At 39.4% G+C, this 26,587-nt stretch overlaps 1 protein-coding gene and 1 pseudogene across 1 annotated transcript; both read left to right on the top strand.

Annotated features, from left to right (window-relative positions):
- Positions 1 to 12,579: 12,579 nt before the first annotated feature.
- Positions 12,580 to 14,271, top strand: LOC149846800 (pentatricopeptide repeat-containing protein At4g35130, chloroplastic pseudogene; annotated as a pseudogene).
- Positions 14,272 to 18,535: 4,264 nt separating this feature from the next.
- On the top strand, positions 18,536 to 24,415 carry FLDH (NAD(P)-binding Rossmann-fold superfamily protein). Its single transcript, XM_089996577.1, has 5 exons — positions 18,536 to 18,889; positions 19,115 to 19,243; positions 20,296 to 20,460; positions 23,677 to 23,982; positions 24,069 to 24,415. The coding sequence occupies exons 1-5, from the start codon at positions 18,614 to 18,616 to the stop codon at positions 24,207 to 24,209; spliced, it is 1,017 nt and encodes a 338-aa protein (XP_089852703.1). The 5' UTR covers positions 18,536 to 18,613; the 3' UTR covers positions 24,210 to 24,415.
- Positions 24,416 to 26,587: the final 2,172 nt, after the last annotated feature.

The raw sequence follows: 26,587 nt of genomic DNA, 5'->3' as shown, positions 1-26,587 counted from the left end.
AGGCACTCAATCAAGAGAAGATACAAGAAATACCTGAGTCTTACGTAATGCAAAGATGGACCAGACGCGCAAAGATTGAAATGCTCGTTATGGACAATGCGAGTAAATCTGGTGTTGATGAGAAGTGCCACATAGCCTCACGTTACCAACAACTGTGTAGGTCATTCATGCATGTTGCTGATTTGGCATCGAGAAGTGAAGAAGGCTATGCATGTGTGAGAAAAGCTGCAACGGAGTTACTTGAAAACGTGGAGTTAATTCACATTAAGTCTGTTGCAGCGAATGAATACCAGTCGAAGATAATGGGATCGAAAAGCGTACGTCAAAATCATGTTTCGCTTGACACTTCTGAGAAGTTGCACCGAAGCGTAAACATTATCTTCAACAAGTCAGTAGTGAACGTTGTTGATTATGATGGACATATTCATGAAGCGAAGGGTATCAAAAGAAAATCTGCCTCTGATCGCAGTCGTCGGAGGGCAAAGGGTGCAGTAGAATTGGTTGGCAAGAAGAGGATTAAGAAACAACCTACCTGTAATAAAAAACAACAAGGGCCTTGCAATGAACAGGTATGTAAAACATTATATTGCTTCCCATTGCGTGAAGCTTGTCAAATAGCTAACTCGCGTAATGTCCATCATGCAGCAATACCATGCAGAAGTACCACCAAACGTTCAAACCTACATTCATCCCTACCAGATTTCCGGCAACGATCGCTATAGTTTTACAAGTCTTTTGGTATGTAATCAATGTTGCGAGGAGGTATGCATTTCTTGTGAAACTTAATTCAGTGTCTAATATTTTCTCTTTCATGACAGGCTCTGATGCATTCGACAGATAGGTATGAGACACAGGAATCTCATGTGGGCCATTAATTTAGTTGTCATGCCTCTTTGCATGCCCCGATCTCCACAATGCCGGATTTGTTTTTGAGTTTATAGTCATTTGTCACTGACCACTTGCGGTCCGTGGTTGGATTTGCTTAAATCGATAGATAGCAATTTTTTGCTTCTGCAGGAAGTCGATTGATGACATCACTGTATGGCGATTTGTGGTTATCGTTGATTAGCGATATGTGGCATCGCAGCATAGCGATTTGAGGGTATTGTTCGACTGTCGATCTAAGCGCGATGACAAAGGTTGTTCAAGTAAGCTTTTTTCGGCCAATGAGCAAGGTTGCACTTCATTTTATGATCTAAGTATGCTATCACCTGCGTGGTTGAAAGCCTACTTGGATCATAAAATGAAGCGCAACCTTGGTCAATGCCCCAAAAAAGCTTACTTGAACAACCTTTGTCATCGCGCTTAGATCGACAGTCGAACAATACCCTCAAATCGCTATGCTGTGATGCCACATATCGCTAATCAACGATAACCACAAATCGCCATACAATGACGTCATCAATCGACTTCCTGCATAAGCAAAAAATCCCTATCTATCGATTTAAGCAAATCCAACCACGGATCGCAAGTGGTCAGTGACAAATGACTATAAACTCAAAAACAAATCCGGCATTGTGGAGATCGGGGCATGCAAAGAGGCATGACAACTAAATTAATGGCCCACACGAGATTCCTATGTCACCTCCAATTGCCTTTTCAAATCATTATTGTTATCCTGTGAAAAGTTGTATCCATATATTATAAATAAAAGGCTACTCAATGTGTCTTTTCTCTTCCTCACTTCATTTCTTAAGAGGTAAGTCAACCTCTTCATCCGGTACAGGGGGAACTTTGTTCGCTTTAACAGTGGAAGTGCAAGTGTGAGTGGTACTCCACAATTTCTCACAATCGCTATGTAGTTCAACCCGTGGGTTTTTTTTAGATCCGTGGGGTTATTATCAACAAACGTTCATTATCAATTTATACTAGTATCGTTTAACACCGCAAATCGGCGTTGACTAACACCCTTTACAAAGGTCGAGTATTGCTGCACAAATCGCTATTCAACGATAACCACAAATCGCTATGCAGCGAATATGAAGTCGAATTACTCAGTTACAACGGATAACAATAAATGTTTGATTTGTCGTACAGTATTCATTGATCATGTTGGTTGAGCAGTACATCTTTTAGGTCATAAATAGTCGCACGAGTACTAAAAGCTGTGTTTGTCTTTTACTTCGTGAACCAGCAACAATCAAACCGACGGTTCCTTCATAAACTTAGAGATTCGTCCTCCAACATACAAAGTTGTGGTCGGTGATGCAGACGAAGACAGCTACACGACCAACAATGGCGAATCATGGGTATATTGTCTACACATCGTCTACATTTTCATCAAAATCCGTTTGTTTCATGCCGTTTTTTGCGATTTGTGTTTTGCAATGTCCGCATTCATTTCAGTCGAACATCCACCGACGAAGTTGGGTGAAAACTTAGTCAATCGCTCCTAGAGGACATCAACCGAATGCAGAGTGAATTCGCACAATACAACATGATCAGTAATTTTGTTAGTATGAAACTAGTAGCAGTTGTCTATATACGTAAGCCATGTGTACGTCCGTTAACAATAACATATTTGCTGCAAACAGACTATATTCAATTTCGTCAGTTATATTAAAAGCAGCGCACCAAGCCAGACTGTAAGCGTCGTAAGCCCGTATTTCATGGTATATCGGTTTTATTTTATGTTGTTTTTCGTTATTGATTTAGTCCAATTGATTTGTATGTTATCGTTAGTGTTAGCAATGTTTGGGTTTGCAGACTATCTTACGTTGTTTGCCATACTCTAGTGGATTTCAAGACAGCATACCTTATTGAGTTAACGGTAATCACTGCAGAGACCTTTTGTCAAGTGAAAAGATAAGCAAACAAACCTAGAGTGCAATATTACAGCATAACAAGTGCTAACATCATTTTTTCGATCTATTTGCAGATATTGATTCCTACACTATGGCAATCTGAAAAGCATTGGGTCTTATACGTGATGGATTTACACGAAAAACAACTATGGTGTTACAATTCGTTGAAAGTTGAAACGGCTAGACATTTTCCATCTCGTAAGTTTCAATATGTATGTGAGGAACAAGTCGTGTACTGGGGTCATGAATTTAATGTCGGTCGCATTATTCTCAGATCGGTTTCCTTAAAGCCATTTTGGGAGTCGATACTAGCGAGTGGATCTATCGCACGACATACAATGCTCCTTTACAAGATAATGGCGTTGATTGCGGGGTATTTGTAATGAAGTACATTGAAGCAATATACAATGGTGCAGAACCTTGTTTCGACGTTGTATGCCATTTCTTCGCCTCTGTTATTGGGGATTAAGTGCTTGTCTATTGCTTCTACTTTACAATCTGTTTTTGCAGGTTGATATACTCGGATTCCGCGAAGAACACTGCAAAAAATTGACGTCCTTTCTAATTGCGGAGGAGAAAGTGAAGGAGGCCTCGCGAGCATCTAAAAGGCTTGTAATTGATAAAAGATGTGCGCTCAACCAGCGTGGTTGACAGTCGCTGAGTGAGACTGCGATGTATTTTAATGAACAAAGACTTCTAATGTTCGAAATGATAATATTCAACATCGCTATGAAATGTTGTATGCTTAAACATCGTTTTATTGCTGGCATATGAAAAAAGTGGTGAATAAGGGCCATTAATGTAGCTTTCGTATTTTACGAATAGTACAAAGCGACGTTTCCTTCAGTTATGATCTTGCAGACATGTGAAAAAAGTATAAATGGATACGACAACTGCGTCAAAGCCGCCTATATGCAGGAATTATCAATTTGTCGGTTCCTTATTCGCGAAGCAAAGTGGAAGTGTGTGTTGTGTCATTCAAATATTAATGAAATGTCCTATCACCTTCCGTCAGTTTTCAAGTATATACGTCAGTTTCATTAAACCAAAAGCAAATCTTCAGTAAAAATGCACTCCGCATTAATGAAATTGAACAATGTGGGGGCTATTCCAAATATTAATCAATGCGATTGGACCGTTTTTTTCGATCTCAAATAAATCCAAAAGTACGTCCACACGCGTTCCAAGAAATCGCCTTAGGCGTACCTTACCGTAGGTTCAGCAATACAGCAATTTCTGAGAACAAACCTTTCTTATTGATAAGTTCACTGAATGCAATTTTTAGAAATATCTTTCTCCGTACAGTATTTTTCATTACTGAAGAACAACTTCTACCAGCATTGGTTATGCGTATACGACACAAAACTATTTCTGATTATGATTTACATTTCGTAGAACACCCGTCACCGGAACGAGATGAACACCCGTCACCGGAACGGCGGCTCCACTGAGACCTCCTCGCTAGGGAGAGGAAGACGACGTGGTGGAGCTTATGCTGGCCATCCTCAGCGCGACTGCACCGACTGGGTTGCTGTCGAGGAGGAGGGCGAGAACGGTGATGGCGGAGCTCGTTAGGTTGTACAGACAAAACAATCGATATGTTTCACTTTACATATTTTGTCTGTCGTTCTTTTTAAACTCAATCAATTGTTCGCATATTTCGTCGCGTATTTCCAGCATAATATCCTGCAACAAAACATGTAATGTGAAATGAATATATAACAGGAATAAACAATAACATCGGATACAAAGCTCATACAGCGTGGAAAGTAACTTGTATTCCATTGTATATTGCTTCAATATGCTTCATTACGAATATGCCACAATCGACCCCATTACTTTGTAAAGGAGCATCGTCAGCACAGAGCAACATCCACTCGGCAATGTCGACACCCATAGCCTCGTTAAGGAATCCCGCCTATGATAAAGGGATAATATATTACACTCTGGTCCACCTCGAATAGCTACGATTCACCTATGGCCACAATCTTACCAAATGCATAGTGTCGCGTTCTACGCCACTGTGGCAGTCCAATGAGTTGTAGCACCATAGTTGTTTTTTCAAAAAATTCATCTCGTATAGGACCCAATGGTCGGGATTTTGCCAGAGTGTAGGAAGTAAAATCTGCGAATCAAAAAAATAATTTCTCATTCCAGAGACATATCGTGATGGGGATGTTACGACTAAACCTTGGAGAAGAGGTTTGTTCACTTACCTTTCCAAATTTTGAAATGTCTAGGCACTCATCATCGTTGTTCCAACAAGGTAGTGCATCTTTGAATCCAATGTTGTATGGCTTTCGCCGGACGTACATCTGTTGCACGAAATAGTAAGATTTAACCACCAAGAAACTTGAGTACGTAATAAAAACAAACAAAACAACAGCGGAACAGTCATACCATGATATAAAGGCTGATGATGCGTACTGTATTGCTCGTTGGCTTGCTCTAGATGTAATTGACAAAATCACACATTGTCTGGTTACACAAATTTACGAACTTCAAAACATACAAACCGGAACGACCTAGAAATTGATAGTAGTTAAATACTTACAAAATTACTGATAGTGTTCCCAACTGCAAATTCATCTTGCATTTGCTCAATGTCATCTACGCACTCGTCAGGGCGTTGCCGCCCAACCTTGCCTGTGGATGTTGAACTGAGTGCACCATGAGCGTGGTATTCAGGATTCGACATTGAAATTATTGTCTACAATAAACAACAATAGTCCAAATACGACATGAAAAGGCAAATGTTGACTAAACCGCTCAGGCGTTTCAAAAAATATACGTCTTAAGCGCTAATGCTGGTACTGTGGATGTGGTTGTCTTCTTCTTCGGCGCCGTGCCTGACCCTTTTGCTCCCATCGTCCTCTCCGTTGCCGCCGTGCCTGGTCGTTTTGCTCTTATCGTCCTCTCTGTTGCCGCCGTGCCTGGTCGTTTTGCTCTCATCGTCATCTCCGTTGCCGCCGTGCCTGGTCGTTTTGCTCCCATCGTCCTCTCTGTTGCCTCCGTGCCCGGTCGTAGTGCTCCCATCGTCTTTGGCGCAGTGCCGGGTCGTATTGCCCCCGTAGTCCTTTCCTTGGACGCCATGGCTAGTCGTACTGCTCCGACTGTCCTCTTCTTCGGCGTCATGCCTAGACGGAGATATCGATGGCACCTTTGCAACGCAGATACGGAAACGCCATCCTCAGTCTAATACAAAGGTAAAGTGCTTTAACGTCCCGCCCTTTTCCGAAAACATCCCGCTAATTAAATGATTGCGTTTTAAATAAATAAAAATACGTCTTTTCGTATGCTGCCCTTTTTTCGATAGCCGCCGCCAAATTAAATGATTGCGTTCGAAGTATTTAAAAATATGTCTTTCCACAAACCGCCCTTTTTTCGATAGAAATAATTAAAAATACGTCGTCTCACATGCCAGACTTTTTCGAAAACACCCCGGAAATTAAATTATTCACTTTTAAATAATTAAAAACCCATCGTTTGTCGGTCGCATTATAACAAGCTTTCAGGTATGTATAATCTTTCACGATTATTCTATTGATTATCGTATATGTATACATCGATATATTCATGCAACATACTTTCCTCAGCGATTTTTTAACAACAAACCCTTTTCTTATCGCTATTGACTGTTATCATTTACGCCGTCAGAACTCGTTAAATTATTGTTCACGGCTTACATCGCCAATCCTTTTTGCGATATTCTTTCGAGGCGGAGACAAATACAGCGATTGCTAAACATAAATGATATATCTTAGCGATGCCAGAGAGGTTAGGCAATGCCACGATTTTTGAACAAACATTTATTTTCGATCTTAGTTTATTTATTACCGAGATCCACAGACGAAAAGATGTAATAATAAAGAATTAAACAATAAAAGAATGTCACGTTACTACAACTCATTATACAATTATAACAAAAAACCTACCATGATAAAAATGAAAATCTAGGATTTATTCCGAGGCACTTGACGAATCAGATGAAATATCATAGACTTGTCTCTCACTTTTTATTTGTGCACTATCTATCCTACGTGGCATCTTCGTTGCGAGACCTTTATTAAGAAAACTGGTCATCATCTCTACCACTAAGTTCAGTTGAATCCCCATAGTGCTTACTTCTGCCCTTAATTTCTTATTCTCCCTCTCCATAACTTCGAACCTTGCGGCAGAGACAATGTTCTCTTTTAGAGCAAGTATTCGCTCTTCCTCGCGCTTTGTTACTGAGGGACTAGTCGTAGTAACCGGAGAGAGACGACGTTTTGGTTGTAGTGGCTGGGCTGCAACATGAGAAGGGGCAGTTGGGAGGCATGGGTTCACAATTTTTTCAATCTTCAGATTTCGCCGCATTGGTTCCCAATACCTTTCGAAATAGAAGGGATCAAATTGTCGTCTTTCATGATCATACGATACGGCAGGGAAACCACCTGAGTTCCAATTTAATAATTCGTCCCTGTAGCGATCAGGCCAATTCACGTTCCTGCCCCCACCACTATTCATCTTCCTTCTCACTTCCAAAGGCTTATTTGGGATAGACTGCCCCAAGCCAGATTGTAGGAGAACTCGACTACCTTGCTGCAACTCGGCTTCAAAATTGCAGAATAGCCACAAATCGCGGTCAGACAATCTAGCAGCCTCCACAACAACGTATTCATTATCGTCCTCCCCATCTCCATAAGGTCTTCACAAAACCTGTACATTGGTAATTCTTTTTAATAACGAATGACAAATATATTAAAATTTATTTACGCATGATATGACAACAACGATATGTACTACGGAAGACAATCCTGCAGCGATGGATACTTAAGAATGCTGAACATTACAACGATTTATAATACTCAATGGTAAATGCTGACGCGATTGTAAACAATTTTAGAACGTTTACCTCGTTTAGTTGCAGCCCATCTAAAATGGACTTAGCATTATAAACTGCGACGTTTATTCTAGCCCAGTGACCGATCTTTGGAAAACCACAAATCGGAGGGCCACAACGTGGACACAATGGGATAATATGTTCCAAAGCTCAGGCCTAACAAAAATAATATTATTAGTAACACCACAAATTGCAATGAGATTGTTCTACAATTACTAAGTATGTAATCAACAAATACCTGAACAAATGACCAAAATCCACCAACTGTTTTCGTACCGTTACTCGCATGGTGGAATTGATTGTACAAGTGTGCGAGCATAGCGGCACCCCAGGCATAGTTGTCGACTTCGTCTAAGTCTGCCAGGTACTGCAGCCACATGGAACTTATTCTCGAACCAGAACAATCGGAAAATAATGTAAGACCAAAAAAATATAGAAGGAAGCCGCGCAACTCTTGGTCAGCTATTTCAAATGCACAAGTAGCGGAGTGGCCTTCCCATTTATTACGAAAAATTAAGACCTTCATTGATGTGGAATTTATTCCACCAGAAATACATTGACTCCATTCGTCCATCGACGTTCCTAACAGGGCCGTGCATTTCTCCCTTGCGTTATAGTTTGAATGCCGTAACAGGACAACATTGCCATCGCACTTAAGGCCAGTGATCCTCGCCACATCTTCTAGAGTCATGGTGATCTCAAAAGAATCAAACTGGAATGTGTTCGTCTTATCATTCCATTTATTTACCAGGTGGGTCATGGTATTCCAGCAAGTTTCAAAATATTGCTGGTCCAAAAGGCCACCGAAGTGCATATTTCGTAATCGGTCTTTCTGATATGCACTCAGCTGACCATACCACGACAGAACTACAGGCCATTGACACCGACCTCCGAGCTTTTCACCTGGTGCTCTACTTCTCCTGTGAACTACCTGTAACACAAAATAACATATTATTCCTACCAATTGTAATTTAGTTCCATTTGTACTTATAAATACTATTCTACTAACCACTATAAATAATATTGGTTGCAGACAGACTATCACAGTAATCGCTATACATATTAATACCTAACACAGTAATCGCTATACCAAAATCGCTAAACATGTTATTAAATCTTCACAGACAGAACAAATATATTTACCTTGTTCGTTATTTTCTCCTGTTTTCCATCCAACCTGGGACTTTCTGGTGGGTCCACTGCCTCCAATTGCCTTTCAATCTCCATCTTTACTGGCTCCACCATCGCATGCCTTTCTCTCGCCTTCCTTTTCTCGCCCTCTTTCTCCATCCTTTCTCTATCCTTCCTTTTCTCATCTTCCTTCTCCTTCCTTTCTCTCTCCCTTTTCTCCTCCTCCTTCTTTTGCTTCCTTTCTCTCTCCCTATTCTCCTCCTCCTTCTTCTCCTTCCTTTCTCTCTCCCTTTTCTCCTCTTCCTTCTTCTGCTTCCTTTCTCTCTCCCTTTTCTCCTCCTCCTTCTTCTGCTTCCTTTCTCTCTCCCTTTTATCCTCCTCCTTCTTCTGCTTTCTTTCTCTCTCCCTATTCTCCTCCTTCTTCTCCTTCCTTTCTCTCTCCCTTTTCTCCTCTTCCTTCCTCTGCTTCCTTTCTCTCTCCCTTTTCTCCTCCTGCATCCTTTCTCTCTCGTTTTTCGCCTCCTCCTCCTTCCTTTCTCTCTGCTTTTTCTCTTCATCCTTCTGCTTCATTTCTCTCTCCCTTTTCGCCTCTTCCTCCTGCTTCTTCCTTAACCTTTCTTGCACTTCCTCCTTATGCTTCTTCCTTTCCCTTTCCTTTTCTTCCTCCTCCTTCTCCTTCCGCCGCCTTTCTTTCTTTTCCAGTTCTTGTTTCCTTCTTTCCTGGAATTCTTCCTCCTGCTTCTTCCTTTCTCTTTCTTTTTCTTCTTCCTCCTTCTCCTTCCGTTGCCTTTCCTTCTTTTCCTCATTCTCCTTCTCCTGTCTTTGCATTTTCTTAGCTTCCTCAAACTCCTTCTCCCTCATTCGCCTTTCCTTTTCTTCCTCATACTGAGGAATATTTTGTTCCTTCTTTTCCTTCTTATTCATTTGCCTTCGCCTCTCCTCCTTCTTCTTCAGTAGCCATGCCTTGTTAAACATTGCACTGCGCTCTAAGTCTCTCCTCTTACATTGTGCCGCAGTTTCATCCACTAAATAGCTAACATAACTTTGAAACTCCTCTGCATTCTTCTTCCTCTTTTCCCTCTCCCGTGCATCAATCCTCCGCCTTCTATTTATATTCTCATCAATATTTCTTGTCTTTGCCTTCATTTCGTAATCATTGTTCTGCATCTTTCGTAATTCAGAGTTCTTCCTTTGGTTCGCAGCCTCGATATCTAATGGATAATCCTTCGTATAATACGATTCCAAGGCTTTTTCCCTGTCTTCATCGTTCTCAATCTTAAGTATATTTTGGTATCTTTCAAAAACCTTAGATAGATGAGACTGGCGGATCACTTCTCTAATAGACAACCCATAGAACGACGATGTATCTCTAATCTGATGAGGCGCAGACATTGCTAACCTGCACAACACATTACACGATCATCATGATTAGAAATCGTCGGAATATTTGGGTTCATAAGAAACAAATCGTTGTATAAGAAGCAATCTTCATATTGAAGAAAGAAACCTTACACGAAACTCGCCGAAACAATGAGAATTTGGATATTCCAACTGTAGAGTAAGCAGTGGTAACAACTAATACGCAACAGAAGGTGGTTATTATGTTGCGGTTGCGCGTAAGACGGAAACAGATGCTCTGAAACAGAGGGAAAGGATGCTCCGACGACTCCAGATGAAAGCAACGAATCTCCGGTAGAGTGCTTAGAGCGAGAATGGATTGTTTTGAACTATTTGAATCCTACAACATAACGCTTGCTACATACGCAAACTCTGCGAGCCGTTTTGGCGCGATAACGATGGATGACAGTTTTGTCCTTTTCACGAACCGACGGTTCAGTTATCTAGAAGGAGGGCATTTATGTCCGTTCGAGAAAGATGAAGCGAATGGCGGTAAAGGGTACTTAAGTCTTTGTTGTGTCACCAAATTACGATGCAGTATGATGCGGACAGTCATCGGGATCCATGCCGGTCTGGATCTTATACATGGCGCTATTTGGAACCCTTGAACATGAGATCTCAGTACCGGCCCTGTTCGGGTGGGGGGGGAACATATAACCTGCTTTGCCTCAGGTGTAACCCATTTGAATGTCTCGCTCATTTGAAAATGTAAAAAATAAATAAATAATAGAAAAAATGTGCACCCTTACTGCCGCTCCAAAGCAACCTTGTCACCCCTAGTCCCTAATCTTGTTTATCTGCCTTCTTTCCACGTCCCACCCGACGACCCCTAGCATTTCCCCTACACCTCCCTTCTTCTCCCACCGTAGCTTGCAAAGGCATCCCCATTGGCCTGCCTGTTATTTTCCTCTGGCTCGTTTATGATGAAGCTGCCTGTTATTTGTCTATTATGTTACTGAAATTTTGTTCCTAAAACATTTCAGCTTGGTGTAGCAGAGTTTCTTCGAAAGCCTTTGTTTGAAGAGAAGCTTAAAGATGTATGTCTTCATGTGGTTGATTTTTCGCCCCTAAGCTTCAATCGTACATGTTTCACTTTGAAGGAAAACCAACTTGTGTGAGTAGAGATAAAAATATTGTTGTTTTTTATCTCGAATTCAAAATTTTGAGATGGAACCGATTCACGATTTGGACTTGGACTTAGCTCCAATACCAAAATTGAATCAAGTTCACGCTGAATTATCATACTTCCACTCATCGATTTGTGCCCCCACTGGATTATGGTCACTGGTCCTCTCTGCTGGATTCTGGTCACCAGAAGGCCCGATCCTCCTTCACTTAACAATCATGTGGCTTCATCATCATTAAAAAAAAAAAATGATGAGAGATACACAGGTTAGTGGGCTAGAGAGGAACGCTAAAGATGCTGATATTTTTTTTGAAATTTTTTGTGGGTTAGAGGCAAAATTGAAACCAAAATACAGACTGGAAGTTTCTGCAAAGGACACACAGAGAGAGAGAGAGAGAGAGAGAGAGAGAGAGAGAGAGAGCACCATAACCCAAAATCTCTAGCAGGGAGGCAAACCTGACGGGGATGAAGTGCAACATAATTTTGGTGAAGGCTGAGCACATTTCCGGTGAGTCCAACTTCGGCAGAGAAATGCAGCACAGAAATTTTTTAATAGGAAAAGGTTAAAATGTCTTTTTGTAAAAGCTAACCCAACTCTAACCATACGTAAACATTAAAGGTTAGATCAGGTGGGTTGTTTGAGAGTCTCAAAAGTGAGGCCGGTCTTTGTAATTAGGTAAAAAAAAAGTGTTCATGAAGCGGCGCTGCATGCCCTGACAGCCATTCATCTTTCCATTTCTCGTGAGATACCATTCAGTGGGTCCCACACAATCACTGCCATCAATGGTTCAGATTCATATATCACCAAACTATGGTGATATTTCAAATGACTAGATCTCTCCTGGAAAGCAAGACCACCAACCAGCACCCGCTGCGTTCCTTTGCATGGGACAAGGCAATTTGCGAGAAGCTGCGTTTCTCCGAGCCATATGAGAAGATGGGGCTCTCAGCAATCGTTTTCGATTGCATTCACGGCCCAACTGGCCTTCCACGCTCTCAAGAAGAGGCCCACATTGTTCTCTTCCTCACCACCATGCCTCGTTCCTCCTCCTCCCCCTTCCCAACTCAATCTCCTCCTTCAGAGTTGTTGCAACTCAAAAGCATTAAACTATGGAAAGCAAGTCCACCAACAGATCATCGTGAATGGTTTTCACAGAAGCTCACATTTAAGTACGAAATTGGTGGAGTTTTATGCGGTTTGCGACGATTTCGGGGCCGCACGCCAACTGTTCGACGAAATGCCTCGTAGAAACATCTTTGCTTGGACTGCCATGTTGGGGTTCTATTTGAGGAATGCTATGTATGAAGAGGTTATTGAGACGTACTGGAGAATGAGATCCGCGGGTGTTTACGCAGATGATTACGTGTTCCCCAAGGTCCTTAAGGCTTGCGCCCAGTTGTCGGATTTAGAAGAGGGAGTTCGAATTCACGGTGATATGAGGCAGCTGGGTCTGAGGCCTAACTTGCATAGTTCGAATGCGCTGATAGAGATGTACTCGAGATGTGGGGATGAGGAGGGTGCGCGTCGAGTGTTTGTTGAAATGCCTCAGAGAGATGTATTGTCATGGAACTCCATGATTGCAGGTTATGTTTATAATGGTGTGTATGAGTCGGCATTGGAACTGTTTGATTTGATGCGGAAGGGTGATCTGCGACCAGATTTAATTACTTGGAATACTGTTCTCGCTGCTTATTGCCAGTGTGGACTCCTTGAGGAAGCGTTTGGTATCTTCAATCAGATTAGGAAGTGTGGATATGTAATGCCTAATCACGTTACATGGACAACTTTGATAGTTGGTTACTCAAGAAACGGTCATTACCAAAGGGCATTGAAGTTGTTCAAAGAAATGTTGGTTGCAAATGTTCACCCAGATGCTGATACTCTTTCTTGTGTTATCTCAGCTTGCAAGAATTTACGAGTTTTTTTGAGTGGGCGAGAGATCCATTGCTATGGGATTAAAACCTGTTTTGGGCTCAAATTCTACAACTCTGCTGGCAGCGCTCTTGTGACCCTTTACTCAGGGTGTGGCAGGATTGCTGATGCAAGAAATGTTTTCAGTAAGATGAATGAAAGAGATGTAGTTTCATGGAATTCTATGATCATGGGTCTTGTGCAATCTGGCTCTGGTGATTCAGCATTGAAGCTTTTGCATGACATGCAAATGAAGGGACTTAAGCCTGACCAATTCACAATAACCACTCTTTTGCAGATCTGTTGTAGCCAGGCTTCAATGAGAGCAGGCAAACAAATTCATGCTCATGTGCTTAAGAATGATTATGATTTGGTTACTGCAGTTTGGAATTCATTGATTCATATGTATGCAAAATTTGGATGTGTGGAATATGCATATGCTGTTTTTCTGAGTATAAGAATGAAGGATGTCATCTCTTGGAATGCTATAATTGGAGGATATGGTGTGAATGGCCATGGCAGGTCAGCACTCCGCCTCTTTAAGCATATGAAGGAATTGGGAATGGAACCAAATCATGTGACATTTACGTCAGTTCTTTCTGCTTGTAGTTATTCGGGACTTGTTGATGAAGGGAAAGAGTGCTTCACGAGCATGACTAATGAGTTCAAATTTGTGCCAAGTATGGAGCAGTATGCTTGCATGGTTGATCTTCTCAGTCGTTCAGGACGTTTTGAGGAAGCAATGGATTTGATTACTAGAATGCCGCTTGAACCTGATGGAAGCATTTGGGGTTCTTTGCTTGCTGCTTGCAGAGTGCATCAAAATGTCAAACTTGCACAGATTGCTGCTGAGCAGCTATTCCTATTGGAACCAGAGAATCCAGGAAACTATGTGACTCTTTCGAACATATATGCTAGAGCTGGCAGATGGGATAATGCAGTAAGGGTTAGGAAAATGATGGAAGGAAGGGGTCTGATGAAGCCTTACGGGTTTAGTTTGATTGAGGCTGAGATCTAAGCTTCCTGCATCATCATAATCATCATCATCATGCCTTATCACAACATGGATTCAACTTAATGAGTCATATTTCTCCATTCTTTTCTATCCAGAATTATTGCTTCGATCATTTTACAGTCCATATCTTCTCTCATTGCTTCCTGTCAATCTTTTTTACTTGTGCCATAACATGTTTTTCATACAATATATCTAAACCATCTTAAACGACATTCTCTAATCTTTTTTCTATTGGTAAAACTCCTAGACATGTTCTGATATGTTTATTTCTAATCTTGTCATTTTTCATAACTTCACACATCAATCTTAAAATACACATTTCTTCTAAATGCACCCTCTCTTCTTATCGTTTCTTAGTTGCGCAACATTTAGCACCATAAGAGTGTTGTTTCCTGCATGGGGTGGAAAAATGGGAAGAAGACTCTGATGGTCTTGATAATTTTAACTACCACTGCTTGAGGTAGGAATTGGAGATTAGCTATCTTAATAAAGCAGATGAGGACAACTGAGACTGCTGCATAGAACTAATGGTAAACGTGGGAACAAAATCCAGCATAGACAAGCATCTTTGCTGGGCGAAGCTGCAAAGGCTATTCCAAGATTGCTCATAGGTTGTACTTTATGTCCTCGGCTGCTAAATTCTGTCAAGTTTCTTGGTTGCCGAATAGACTGTTGGCTTTTCCAAAATTGTGGATATGGTGTACTTTATATTTGTTAGTGCAGGAAAACATGTGGATACTGGCATTCTATTATTCATATAGAAAATTTTTGGTATTGAAGGAATCCAATGCATTACAAGCATAGAGAATCACCTTTAAACCTTTGTTTTTATGGATTAGCCCTTCTTTTGTTGGTCCATTTTGGTTACTTTTTTTCTCCCACCTGTGATATCTTTTTTAGTTTCATCTTAAATCTAAAATACCCTTCATTTCAAACAGCTGGCAGCATCGAGTGATAGAACTTGACATTTGGATGCTCTTGGTCAGCATATTATACTTCGATCCTGAAAGGGGTGATAAAGAGTTACTTTAGCCATAGCCAGGAATGGGCTTATAGACACATTTATAGTGGCCAACGGCATCTCCCCAACAGAAAATACTGATGAGGTGCTTATATTGATTTGGTAGGGCCGCTAGAGACTTGAGGATCTGAGGCTATGGAGAAAAAGCAATACAGGCGCTCAAGTGAGCAATTTTTAAAAAGGTTAGACACTTATCTTAAATATTTGAAACCTGAAGAGGCTAAACTTAAATTTGCCATAATGTTGGCGTTTTTATGCAAATTGTCTAAAATGAAACGTGCAAATTAAAAATATGTTGAAATGAGTTTTTGAGCGCTGTTTTGGCAATTTTGACCTTATAGATGTGCTTGACGTGATTGATTTAATAAGAATCAGTACTTTATTATGTTTTTTTGATAAAAACAATTTTTAGAGCTTGTAAAATTTACAAAGATTTTGAGTCACTGATTTTTAAAAGATTTAAATCTTATGAAAACCTATCTACATGTTGGAATTGGCTACCCAAGAGCTCATCTATATTAAATCAAGTTGGTAGATCACAACTATACTGACAGAATTGGAAAAAGAATCTTAAAAAGTTCCATTTGGTGGGTTCTCATTACTGAGTATAAACCACTTTGGAAAGCAATAATATTTTTGCAACATGTAACTCCTTTTTGTGGTTGAAAAGGGCCATACTCATTTTCCAAATTAAATTACAAAATTATTCTTCATATTTTTTAAAATTTTTTTTATTTTTTGATGTAAAATGGAAAAAAAACTACTTTAAAAAGAGCTATAAATTTTCAAATATGTTATTGATGTTTTAAATCATTTCAATCTTGAGAGCGTTAATCTAAAGGGGGCTTCGTGTTGTTCAAATTAGAACAAATCCCCACCTTGTGAAAACCCTACAAAATTTTGGATGAACATCAGGCAAATTCAATAATCAAATATGATGACTAGGTGGTTGTTGCGCGCCACTTTTTTGGCTTGCCATCAGTTTGTTGGGCTTTTGAAGGATGTTTATGTTTTTCTTAAATATGGCTATACAAATGTGTTTTACATGCTTGATTTTATATGAATCGATTCTTGGATCATTTGATTCTAACAAGCAGGTAAGTTTTTGTAAATTTTAAAAATCAATAATTTAAATTTTTTTAAAATTTTCAAATACGCTCAAACATTTCGGCCTAATTCATGCACACACCTTCAGAGTTTGCAAATACCCACCAAAGTTTTTGCCTAGGTTAATCAAATGACCTCTAATTTAATTACCACTAATTAATTGGGTTATAGATTTTTTAAAATAACCATGCTACCCATACGTTTTGTCATATGAGAAGGCATAGTTTTTATGAAACTTTCCTTTTTTTTTCACTCATCACAAGTCGTGAGTGACGACGTATCTCTCTCACTCACTCTCTCTCTAGACTTTAGGCTCCATCTCGCTCTCTCCCTCCGCACTTTTAACTCCAACTTGCTTTCTGTCTGCACTTTTAACTCCAACTACACTGATTTGCATAAAATAAAATTTAAAATTTATGCTCAAGATGAATAGAATCTATACCCAAAAACTCAGAGCCAATGGAGCCAAAACAAATCAAGGTGTCGGGAATACCATGCTGAAACGAGTCTGTTGGCTATGGAACCGATCTCCGGCACCTATGATCAGATAAAAATTAATTAGACAAAGAAACCTATGATTCATGGTTATAGCACAATGAATGGAATGATCATCAACATGAAGACTTCATATGATATTGCTATCGTGGATCTTTCTCCTTGAACTTCTCAGTCAATCCCTGTGAAGAAAAAACATGATATAAATATGAACATGAGTTGAGATAACTGGCTGCTACCACCGAGGAATACTACCTCTACCTTGATTAAGAAAAGATTCTGCAGTTTTTTCAAACCATAGAATCATGATATGAACTTTGAAAGAGTTTAAAGGCAATTGATCGCTGAGACCAGATGGTTATTTCAAAATCCTGATTGACATGGTTTTGAGGACTATATTCAACTAAGTTGAACACAATGGAAAGAGTGACATGATATGCGCCCCTGCAAACTAAGTCTTGTTTAATGCAATCCAATACCTAATACAAGTATTTATCAAAATGTTGTCCAACATCAAGAAGGCGTGATAGTGTTGTTGCCTAGAAAAAAAATACATCAAAGCAACTCTCAGCTGAGGTAACCTAAATATCTGGCTAACGGCTGTAGTACCTGACCATTTTTTTACATTACACATATCATAGTTGATGACACAACCCGAAAAAGAAAAGGTTCTCGTAACAGGCTAGATGTGCTCGCATAGTCACCGTGATGGCAATAATTGATCTTCTCTGTCAAAAAAATAGCTAATTGATCTTGAATAAGTAAAACTTTTGTCAACTATAACTATATTGGCATTTGGGTCAAATGAAAATGCATTTAGTTTGTGTTTGGATAATTATCGGGTCAGCTATTGAGGAACCAAATGAACCCAATTGCACTATTAATGGGTCCAATAATTGTTGAGTTGGTTGACTTACTGCAATTTAAGCTTTATATAACTTCATGGTGCAGTGGTTAATGTCTTGAGTCAAACTTAATTTGTTCATACTTCTAAAACAAAGGTAAATTAATAATTTTATCATTGTCAATTATAAAGGTAAAGTAACTTCAAAACATGAGTTAAGTTAACCTAAGAACACCCCAACATTAGTTTGCAGTGGTTAATGTCTTGGGTCAAACTTAATTTGTTCATGCTTCTAAAACAAAGCTAAATTGGTAATTTAACCTTGTCAATTATAACGGTAAAATAGTAACTTAGCTTAACTTAAGAACAACCCAACATTGGTTTATGATTGAGGTAATTTGATTAAACAGTAAAAAGACTTCCGTAGATATTTGCAAACTCTGAAATGTTTAATGTGCTCGTGAATTAGGCTGAAATGTTTGGAATATTTCAATATTTTCTTAAATCTTTTATAAATATTCAAGGCTTAAAAATTATATATATTTTAAAAAAATCATATTTTTTATAAAAAAAAACAAGATCCAAATATGGTTTCCTAGCAAATCGATCGTGCCGATCAGATTTGCGAGAAACAACATGAAAATGCCCGTCTCGCCTCTAAGCAGCTGCCACTTTTCCTCACATAATTGATTAACGTGTACCAACTGGCAGATGCATGATTCTGGTTGACTTAACATGATATCAATTTCATCATCCCTCCCTACTTCATTTGCCATAACGCTTGTTCCTTAAGTCAGTCAGTTAGAAGGGTATCGGCAGAAAGACGAAAGACCACCACCGCCTTCAACGCTGGTTATCCCCAGGGTTGGCGGTTAGCAATGACAATGAGGGTGGTGGTGACGGGCGCGTCCGGGTACCTCGGGGGCAGCCTCTGCCGGGCTCTGCTGCAGGAGGGCCACTCCGTGAGGGCGCTCGTCCGCCGCTCCAGCGACCTCTCCTCCCTCCCCACGGCCGACTCCCACCACCTCCAGCTCGCTTTCGGCGACGTCACCGACTTCCCTTCCCTCCTCGCAGCCTTCTCCGATTGCGATGCCCTCTTCCACGCCGCCGCTGTCGTCGAGCCGTGGCTCCCCAACCCCTCCACATTCTTCACCGTGAGCTCTCTCTCTCTCTCTCTCTCTCTCTCCACACACACACACACACACACGAATCGGAGGGGAGGTGGAGTAGGGTGAAGTTTTATGAATTAGTTGGGATTTTGGATTGGGGAAACTCGGTGGAATCGACAGAGTCGAATCTTTTGGGTTTTTTGGAAATTGGGATGGTTGTTTTTTTTTAGCTTCAATGATTGGTAATTCGTGGGATTGTTTCTTGTTAAGGTGAATGTTGAAGGGCTGAAGAATGTGTTACAAGCATTTAGAGAGACGGGTTCTCTGCAGAGGATGATATACACGTCGTCCTTCTTTGCTCTTGGGCCTACTGATGGGTACATTGGTGATGAGAGGCAGGTAATAATATGCAGTGATTGAGTTATATCGGATTGGGCTTAGTGATTCATTATACGTGTGGTGTGTGTTGCTGTTGGTCCTTTTTGAGTCATTTGCAATCTAAAACTGCACCTCTTTCGAGGGGAAGGAACGAAATAATAAGAATGGTATTTTCAGCTTGTTCATAATAGCTAGATGTCATCATTAGTGGTTTACAAAGACCAGAGATTAGTATGTGAATACTTTCTCAAAATGACAGGCACTATTGGGCTTTCAGCTGGCCTTTTTTTTTTGCTTAATTTTACAAATCCGGTAATGGCCATTGAATTTCATTGCGATAATAGAAAACATGAAAATTTATCAAATCAATCCACCATTTTTACTCTCCGTTGCTTGGCCCTGTGTGTAGGTTATCTAAATTCAATGATCACTTTTTTTTTTGCATCTCCATTTCCGTAAACTGTTATGGGGCCATATCCGTTGGATTAATCTTGTGGCTCCATTCCAGTATGGATACGTTACTAGGCAAAAGAAGATGATAAGTTATAAAGTACCAATGCTACTATTATTTATGCAGATAATGTCTTGTAACTACCATTAAACCTTAATCATTATCTTTTATACAGAATAGAGCTAATCAGGGAGGAATTATCATTGATGGTTTTTCCTTTAAAGAGTCCAGCGTGACATAATTCCAAGACTAGTACAGGCTTTGCATGTTGTTCGATTGAATGTATGAGGTGGGGACTATATGTTCAACATTTATCCTAGTTTGCATTGAATACAAATAGTGCTGCTCTTTATTAAGAATGATATTCCAGGTCAGTATGAATTGATTTCCTGGAAAGGCAGGCTGTAGCTGTATGTTATCCCCTGATCTTGCTTTCTACATCTGCTCAGCCATTAAATGAATATCCAAGTGTTTTATGATTGTGACTCATGCTAGCGTACAACTGCAGGTTGCGTAGGAAGAATTTCAGTTGATACTTATTATTCTCCATTTGTTCAAACATTCTTCGCATTCTCTGTATATTGATCAAGTTGCTGGTTGATTGCTGTTTTCCTAATGGCAGATGCACCATGAGAAGTTTTTCTGTTCAGAATATGAGAAGTCCAAGGCTATGGCAGATAAAATTGCACTTCAAGCAGCTGCAGATGGTCTGCCAATCATTATTGTTTATCCCGGCATTATTTATGGGCCTGGAAAGCTAACTTCAGGGAATATTGTTGCTTCTATGGTAATATTTTGGTTGCTGACAGGATTTGATAGCTTCCTTATTTTAGTTGTTTTTTTTGTTTTCATGTTTCTTTGGCCTTGCCGAGTCTCAAACTTTTGATCGAGATGTCATCTTCCTTTCAATAGATCTGAAAATATTTTGACCCTGTTAGAGGAAAACTCCATCCTTCAACCAATGGAAAATGTGTTTGTCAGATTCTTCCTTCTTGTAGGGGTTGTAAACAAGTCAGATTTGGGTTGGATGTCGATCATACCAGAACAGACTAGCTGGATATTGGTTAATCAGATTCAGAGTTAGATTTGAAGTCAGATGGAGAAAGGGTACTACCAAATCTGACTAATACATGCATTCAGATTTGGGTATTCATCATCTTTGATTGTAAAATCTGAAATTGAATCTGAATCCAATTGTTAATTGGATTTAGTTCTCTAATTCTCTTTAACGGATCGGATATCGGATAACATCATATCCATTGATACCTTACCTTCTTGTTTTCTGAAATAGACCTTCTATTATAGAACACAGCCTAGGTGATCATTTTTCAGGGTTGATTGCCTTATGTATGCTAGCATGATTTCTGTGCTTGATACATGAATTGCTTAAGATGGTCTGCTATCTAGTGGCTATTGTCCCAATAATCAAAACTGATTATGGATGCTGCTTTCAAATATTTTTCTTCTTTTATTGACAAGTTGGAGGATAATCCCTGTGGATTTGAACCCAGACCCTCAGTTGTGATAGTATGATCAAACCAATGTTGTAAGTATCATTACTATGGGCAACAGTGATATGAGTGTGTATCGTATCTGTATCGGGTGTATTGTACGATACACCTTCAGTGCACTTTAAAAATAGCCGAAACTTGTTTTTTGTTTTTTGGGTTTTAAAGACCTATTAAGGGCTAACTTCATCATTTGTGTAGAGGCCATTAGAGGGGTATCCGCACACCCTAGTGTTGGGGATTGACTCAACACACTATCGATAGATCGCATTATCGATAGATCGAAGAAACAAAAATGAAAAAAAGTGAAAGAAATCAACCACACAAAAAACAAGGATTTTACGCGGTTCGGCAAGAGTTGCTTACGTCCACGACCGCACTGAGATCCACTATTAAGATTGAGATACACACACCTTTCAAAAGACGAATTGCCCTCTTTAAATACAAGGAGTATAGGGAAACCTATTTTGGGTAAAATTATAATACCCTCCAAGAATTCTCGCCTCGAAGGCTCACGCCCGCGAAAATTAGGGATTTATACACCTATGAGTTGTGAAAACGATTTAGGGCCGATCCCTGTACAAGGGAGAAGGCTTTTGCGATTTTATCAAGAGTGCATTTTCACTATTTTTTCACTCAAGCAAGTGGGTTAACGTAAAAATTCCTTATTCTTTGCTTATTATTAAGTTTTTTGGGGGGTAAATGGCATCAGATGATCTGACATCACAATGGGGCACTTAAGAAATGAGTGACAACTGATTGAAAATCGAGTACAATTATTGCCACAATATTTTTTCAGATGGTATCTCTCGATTGAAGCATCATTTAGCCGAAACACATCTCAGTGTTGCGGCCTGCATGTCAAAAAATTTTGCCGGATACTATGAAATGGCAATGCCAACAATTACTCACCGGTCTGATAGAAAAAAGACAAGAAAAAGAGATAAGTGAGGCAAAAATGGGGTGTGCGCAACCCTGAGAGGATTGTATGACGAAGATGTGCAACCTTGGGAGGATGTGTATAACGAAGATGAGATATAAATGCTTCATATGTGATTTTATCGTTATATTTCGTACAATTCATCCTTGTTTCGTGTGTTATGATTTTTTAGAATTTTTGCTATTTTTTCTGATTTTTTTTTTGAATTTTTTATTAAAAAATTATGATTTTTTACAATACGATACAATACAATATATATCTTATTTTGGGCCCGACCGATACGGGTAACGATACAATACTTACAACCATGGATCAAACCATTCAACTATCTCATTTGATCCTTCTGCTTTTGATAGTTAAATAAAGTAGAAAAGTCATTTTCCTTTCCCACATGTCCTGTTCTCTTCTTCCTCTTCTTAGTTCAATTTCTGATCCAGAGCTTCCATGGCTTCATGCTGTATTTTAACTGTCATCGTTCACATTGACCTTTATTTGTTATTTGACTATTTTGGGAACAATTGTTTGAGATTTTGTTTCTGTTTCTCTTCATTTCTTTCCTTCATCCTTGATGAGGAAATTGATAATTTCAATTAGACACAATAGGATGGAAACCTTTCCCATAACTACATGCACATATGACAGTAGGTAAATTAAGAGTGCACATAAATCATATATGAACAATTCTTTGCATTTCTTAGGGATGATATATGCAAGATCCGTTAACAAAGTAGCTAAGACACCAGTTTGGCAGCAATAGAGCTGCTGGACTTAGCTGTCCTCCATTGGTGAATTGTCTAGGCAGACAATCTATCAAAAAGGTTCAAATGGGGAGGATGAAATGAATTTGAGGGAACATATTACCATATCAGGACAACAGCTTCATTTCAGTTTTGGAACCTAATGGTCTTTAGTTCTCTCCAAGTGGAGTCCTCAATTGTGTCCTTTCACAAATGCAAAGGACTGTCTTAATCAAGATATGCAAAGCTATTGAGGCCTTATATTTTCTTCATTGAATGTCATACCACAACACCATTTAGCATGATTTGTTATGAATACTATGAGTTTTGGTTGACTGAAAGGGCATGGTTTGAGAGAGAGAAAGAGAGATTAGAAATCCTGACCATTAGAAAATGTTGTGTTAAGAATTATCTTTTTAGAACTTCTTTCAATAAAAGGAACTTCAATTATAAGAATGATTCTGCTTGTCATTCTTTGAAATATCTCCCTATGAATTTGTTTCTTAGTTGTTGCTTGACAGTGAAAAAATAATTCCGCTGAGATTTATCTTCTTGTGCATGATTTGTTGCCTCACCTGGCCTGGATGATCTCCCTGTGTGGACATGCTGAGGATTATCTTAAAATATGAGATTTGGACATCTAAGTCTCATCTTTGGCTTGTTTTCACAATCCAATTGTAACTGAAATCTCACTGTCCCTTCTCGGGTGTCCTTTGTAGTCTTTGCTTGTTGCCTGTGCAGAATGGCCAAGTTTATTTTCCAATTCGTAATTTGGAGTGGGGTTTGATTTTTTACCGACTGTTGGTCTGTTCTGTCAGATTGTAGAGCGCTTCAGTGGGCGCCTACCAGGCTATATTGGCAATGGAAATGAAAGATTCTCCTTCAGCCACATTGAGGATGTTGTACATGGGCATATAGCAGCAATGGAGAGAGGGAAAGTTGGTGAAAGATATCTACTTACTGGAGAAAATGCATCTTTTACTAATGTATTTGACATCATTGCTATGGTCACTGATACACAAAGACCTTTATTTACCATTCCATTGTGGTTAGTGGAGATCTATGGTTGGATTAATGTATTTTGGGCCCGACTTACACGAACAATTCCTCTTATTAGTTATCCAGTGAGTGTCTTATTTTCTCGGAAACCTTTTTCCTCGTTATTTGACTTTCTGATTAAGTTCTGATTTGTGCATCCCATTCACTGCAGACTGTGCGTGTAATGAGACACCAGTGGGCCTATTCTTCTGAGAAGGCAAAGCAGGAGCTTAATTATAAGCCAAGAAGTTTAAAGGAAGGCCTGACAGAGATATTGATATGGTTGAAAAGTCTAGGAAAAATAAAATATTGAACTTGCATGCTGCCTTGCAGAGTTGTGCATTTCTCTGTGCCAGATTGAATAATCATCTGTCTAGTGGTATGAAATTTGTACTAAGATCCTTTAAAACTAAAGCTACAGCAATCAGCCAAGGGATCCATCCTGGTAGGACTAAGACCCTCTTGGTGATTCGGTTAAAAGAAAACTTGGTGCATATGGAAAGAATAACTTGGTGCGTATCCAGTGAGTCTTATTTTCTCAGTAACCTGGTTTTTGACAAACTCAGTTAGCTAAAAACCAGGTTTGTTGGTGTTTGAATTATTCAAAACCTCAAAAAACAGGTTTTGAGTTTCCAAAACTTAAAAAAATAAGTAAATAATGTTTGCAGACTATTTTTAGCCTTTTTTTCAAACAAAAGAACAAAAAAAAGTTCAGAAATGTAGAAACATGAAAAAAAAGTTGACTAGGTCATTTCTGGCCAAAAAATAGAACACGTAAAAAAATGTAAAAAAAATGTTTGGGCCATTTTCCAGCCAGTCACTGGCTAGAAAATGGCCCGACTGGAGCCTTCCTTCTGGGTCGGCCATTTCTCAGCCGGTGGCTGGTCAGATATATAAAAAACAAAAAAAAAAGTTAAAAAAGTTTGAGTCATTTTCTGGCCAGCCACCAGCCGGGGAATGATAAGAGAGTGCCAACCGGCAAGGGGGATTTAGTTTGGCCATTTTCTGGCTGGTGGATGCCTGAAAAATGCCAGATATCCTAAAAATATATATAAAAAATGGCCGGGCCATACATAGCTTATTACGTGCATTATTACATCTTTCCTCTTCCCTTCTTGCCATGGATACCAGATAGGGAAGTCAATGGGTTGGGTTTGACCTTATCCAACTCGTACCAAACCCTATAAGGTTAGGGTTTGGTAATAAAAGAGGCCCGATTAGCATATTGGATAAAATTTCATGTCAGGCCTGGGTCCGACCCGAGTTCTGACTAAGATCTGTGAATTTTGAATGTAAAAAAGTTAAAAAAAAAAATTACTAGAGTTTGGTTCATGTAATCCTCATAGGATTCAGGTATGGTTTTTCTTATATTAGACCCAAGTTGAATCTGGTACCAGTACCTCAAAGATAGGTCTGGGTTCGAGCTTACCTGGGTCCGAACCACATATGACCTGTTGACCCCTCTATGGGCTGGTAAACAAGCCCACCAAAGTGGGAGATTTAAATGCCACCTAAATTACAATATAATTGCCAGCCACACTCACAAGTGCTCCCCTCATTTCCAGCTGCCACTTACAAGGCTGTCAATGTGTTTTCTCCAAATTCTCCACTTTTCGCTACTGGCAGCATGACATGACTGGACATTGATTTTTGGGTTCTCTTCTTTGTCCACTAATGAGTAAAGATCAGGTCATCTATGTCATGGCATCTCAGTCCTTATGGTTTTGAGGTTGTTCTAAGCCATTCATTTTTTTTTAACCTCTCGATGCTGTTCATCTAAAGCAGTGTTTTGTCAGTATCGGCCTGAATCGCCCCATACATATCTTATCAGCTACAGAAACAACCTGATTCGAATTTTTTAAATACATTAAAAAATGCTTTAAATAGTTATATAGTAGTTTTTTAATATTTTTGTAACACATGCACCATAGTCACAGAAATTAAAAACGACAAAATCTTGGCAGGAAAAAAACTCTGGAGATTTGAAATTTTTCACAAATCGCACGTTTTTCGGCAAAATCTCAGGAAATTTAAAAATAAAAAAATAAATTTATAATAAAATATAAATAAAACATATAAAAAATAAAAATCTTAGGGGTTTTCATGATAACAACAACAACTGCCTTCATCCCAAAACAATTGGGATCTGCGATGATATGAACCAACAAAGAAAATCATTCTGGGTCTTCCACATGAACCATTCATTTCTATCCAATGTCATGTCTTCGGTGAGGTTCAAAGCATTCATATCCTTTCCTATCACCTTCATCCATGTCTTCCTAGGCCTACCCCGACCTTTTTTAACTAATATATTTTCTCATTTCCCCATCCTTCTAATTGGAGCATCATTAAGCCTTCGTCGAATATGTCCAAACCACCATTTAAATATCACGATATTTGTCACGGTTTGAAAATCTCATGAAAAGTTGCCGTTTTAAACTTTCAGGCAATTCTCGCGATATATCGGCCATATTTGTCACAGAGGTCCCAACTCCAAACAATTCCTCCCCTCATTCATTGACGATTGGGTTTGGATTTATTACAATTCAAAATTAGATTCAGTGAAAGTTTTCTACTGGATCCTGTGTAGGATCCAAATCAAATATACTCAATGGTACCCTTTCGGACGTAAAAACCTTTATTTCCATCCTTTTTCCATGATCTAATCTTGATATTTTTCATGTTAACTTC

This window comes from Nuphar pumila, chromosome 2, assembly GCF_984573655.1.
Source record: "Nuphar pumila chromosome 2, dmNupPumi1.hap1.1, whole genome shotgun sequence".
NCBI classification, from domain to species: domain Eukaryota; kingdom Viridiplantae; phylum Streptophyta; class Magnoliopsida; order Nymphaeales; family Nymphaeaceae; genus Nuphar; species Nuphar pumila.
This window is presented reverse-complemented; position numbering and strand designations above follow the sequence as displayed.

What these genes read in the sequence shown, in the direction of transcription:
- FLDH (XM_089996577.1), top strand. Translation starts at nt 18,614, where the DNA reads ATGACAATGAGGGTGGTGGTGACGGGCGCGTCCGGGTACCTCGGGGGC. An exon ending in ACCCCTCCACATTCTTCACC is followed by an intron (nt 18,890 to 19,114) that starts GTGAGCTCTCTC and finishes TTTCTTGTTAAG; the next exon opens with GTGAATGTTGAAGGGCTGAA. An exon ending in GGAATATTGTTGCTTCTATG is followed by an intron (nt 20,461 to 23,676) that starts GTAATATTTTGG and finishes CTGTTCTGTCAG; the next exon opens with ATTGTAGAGCGCTTCAGTGG.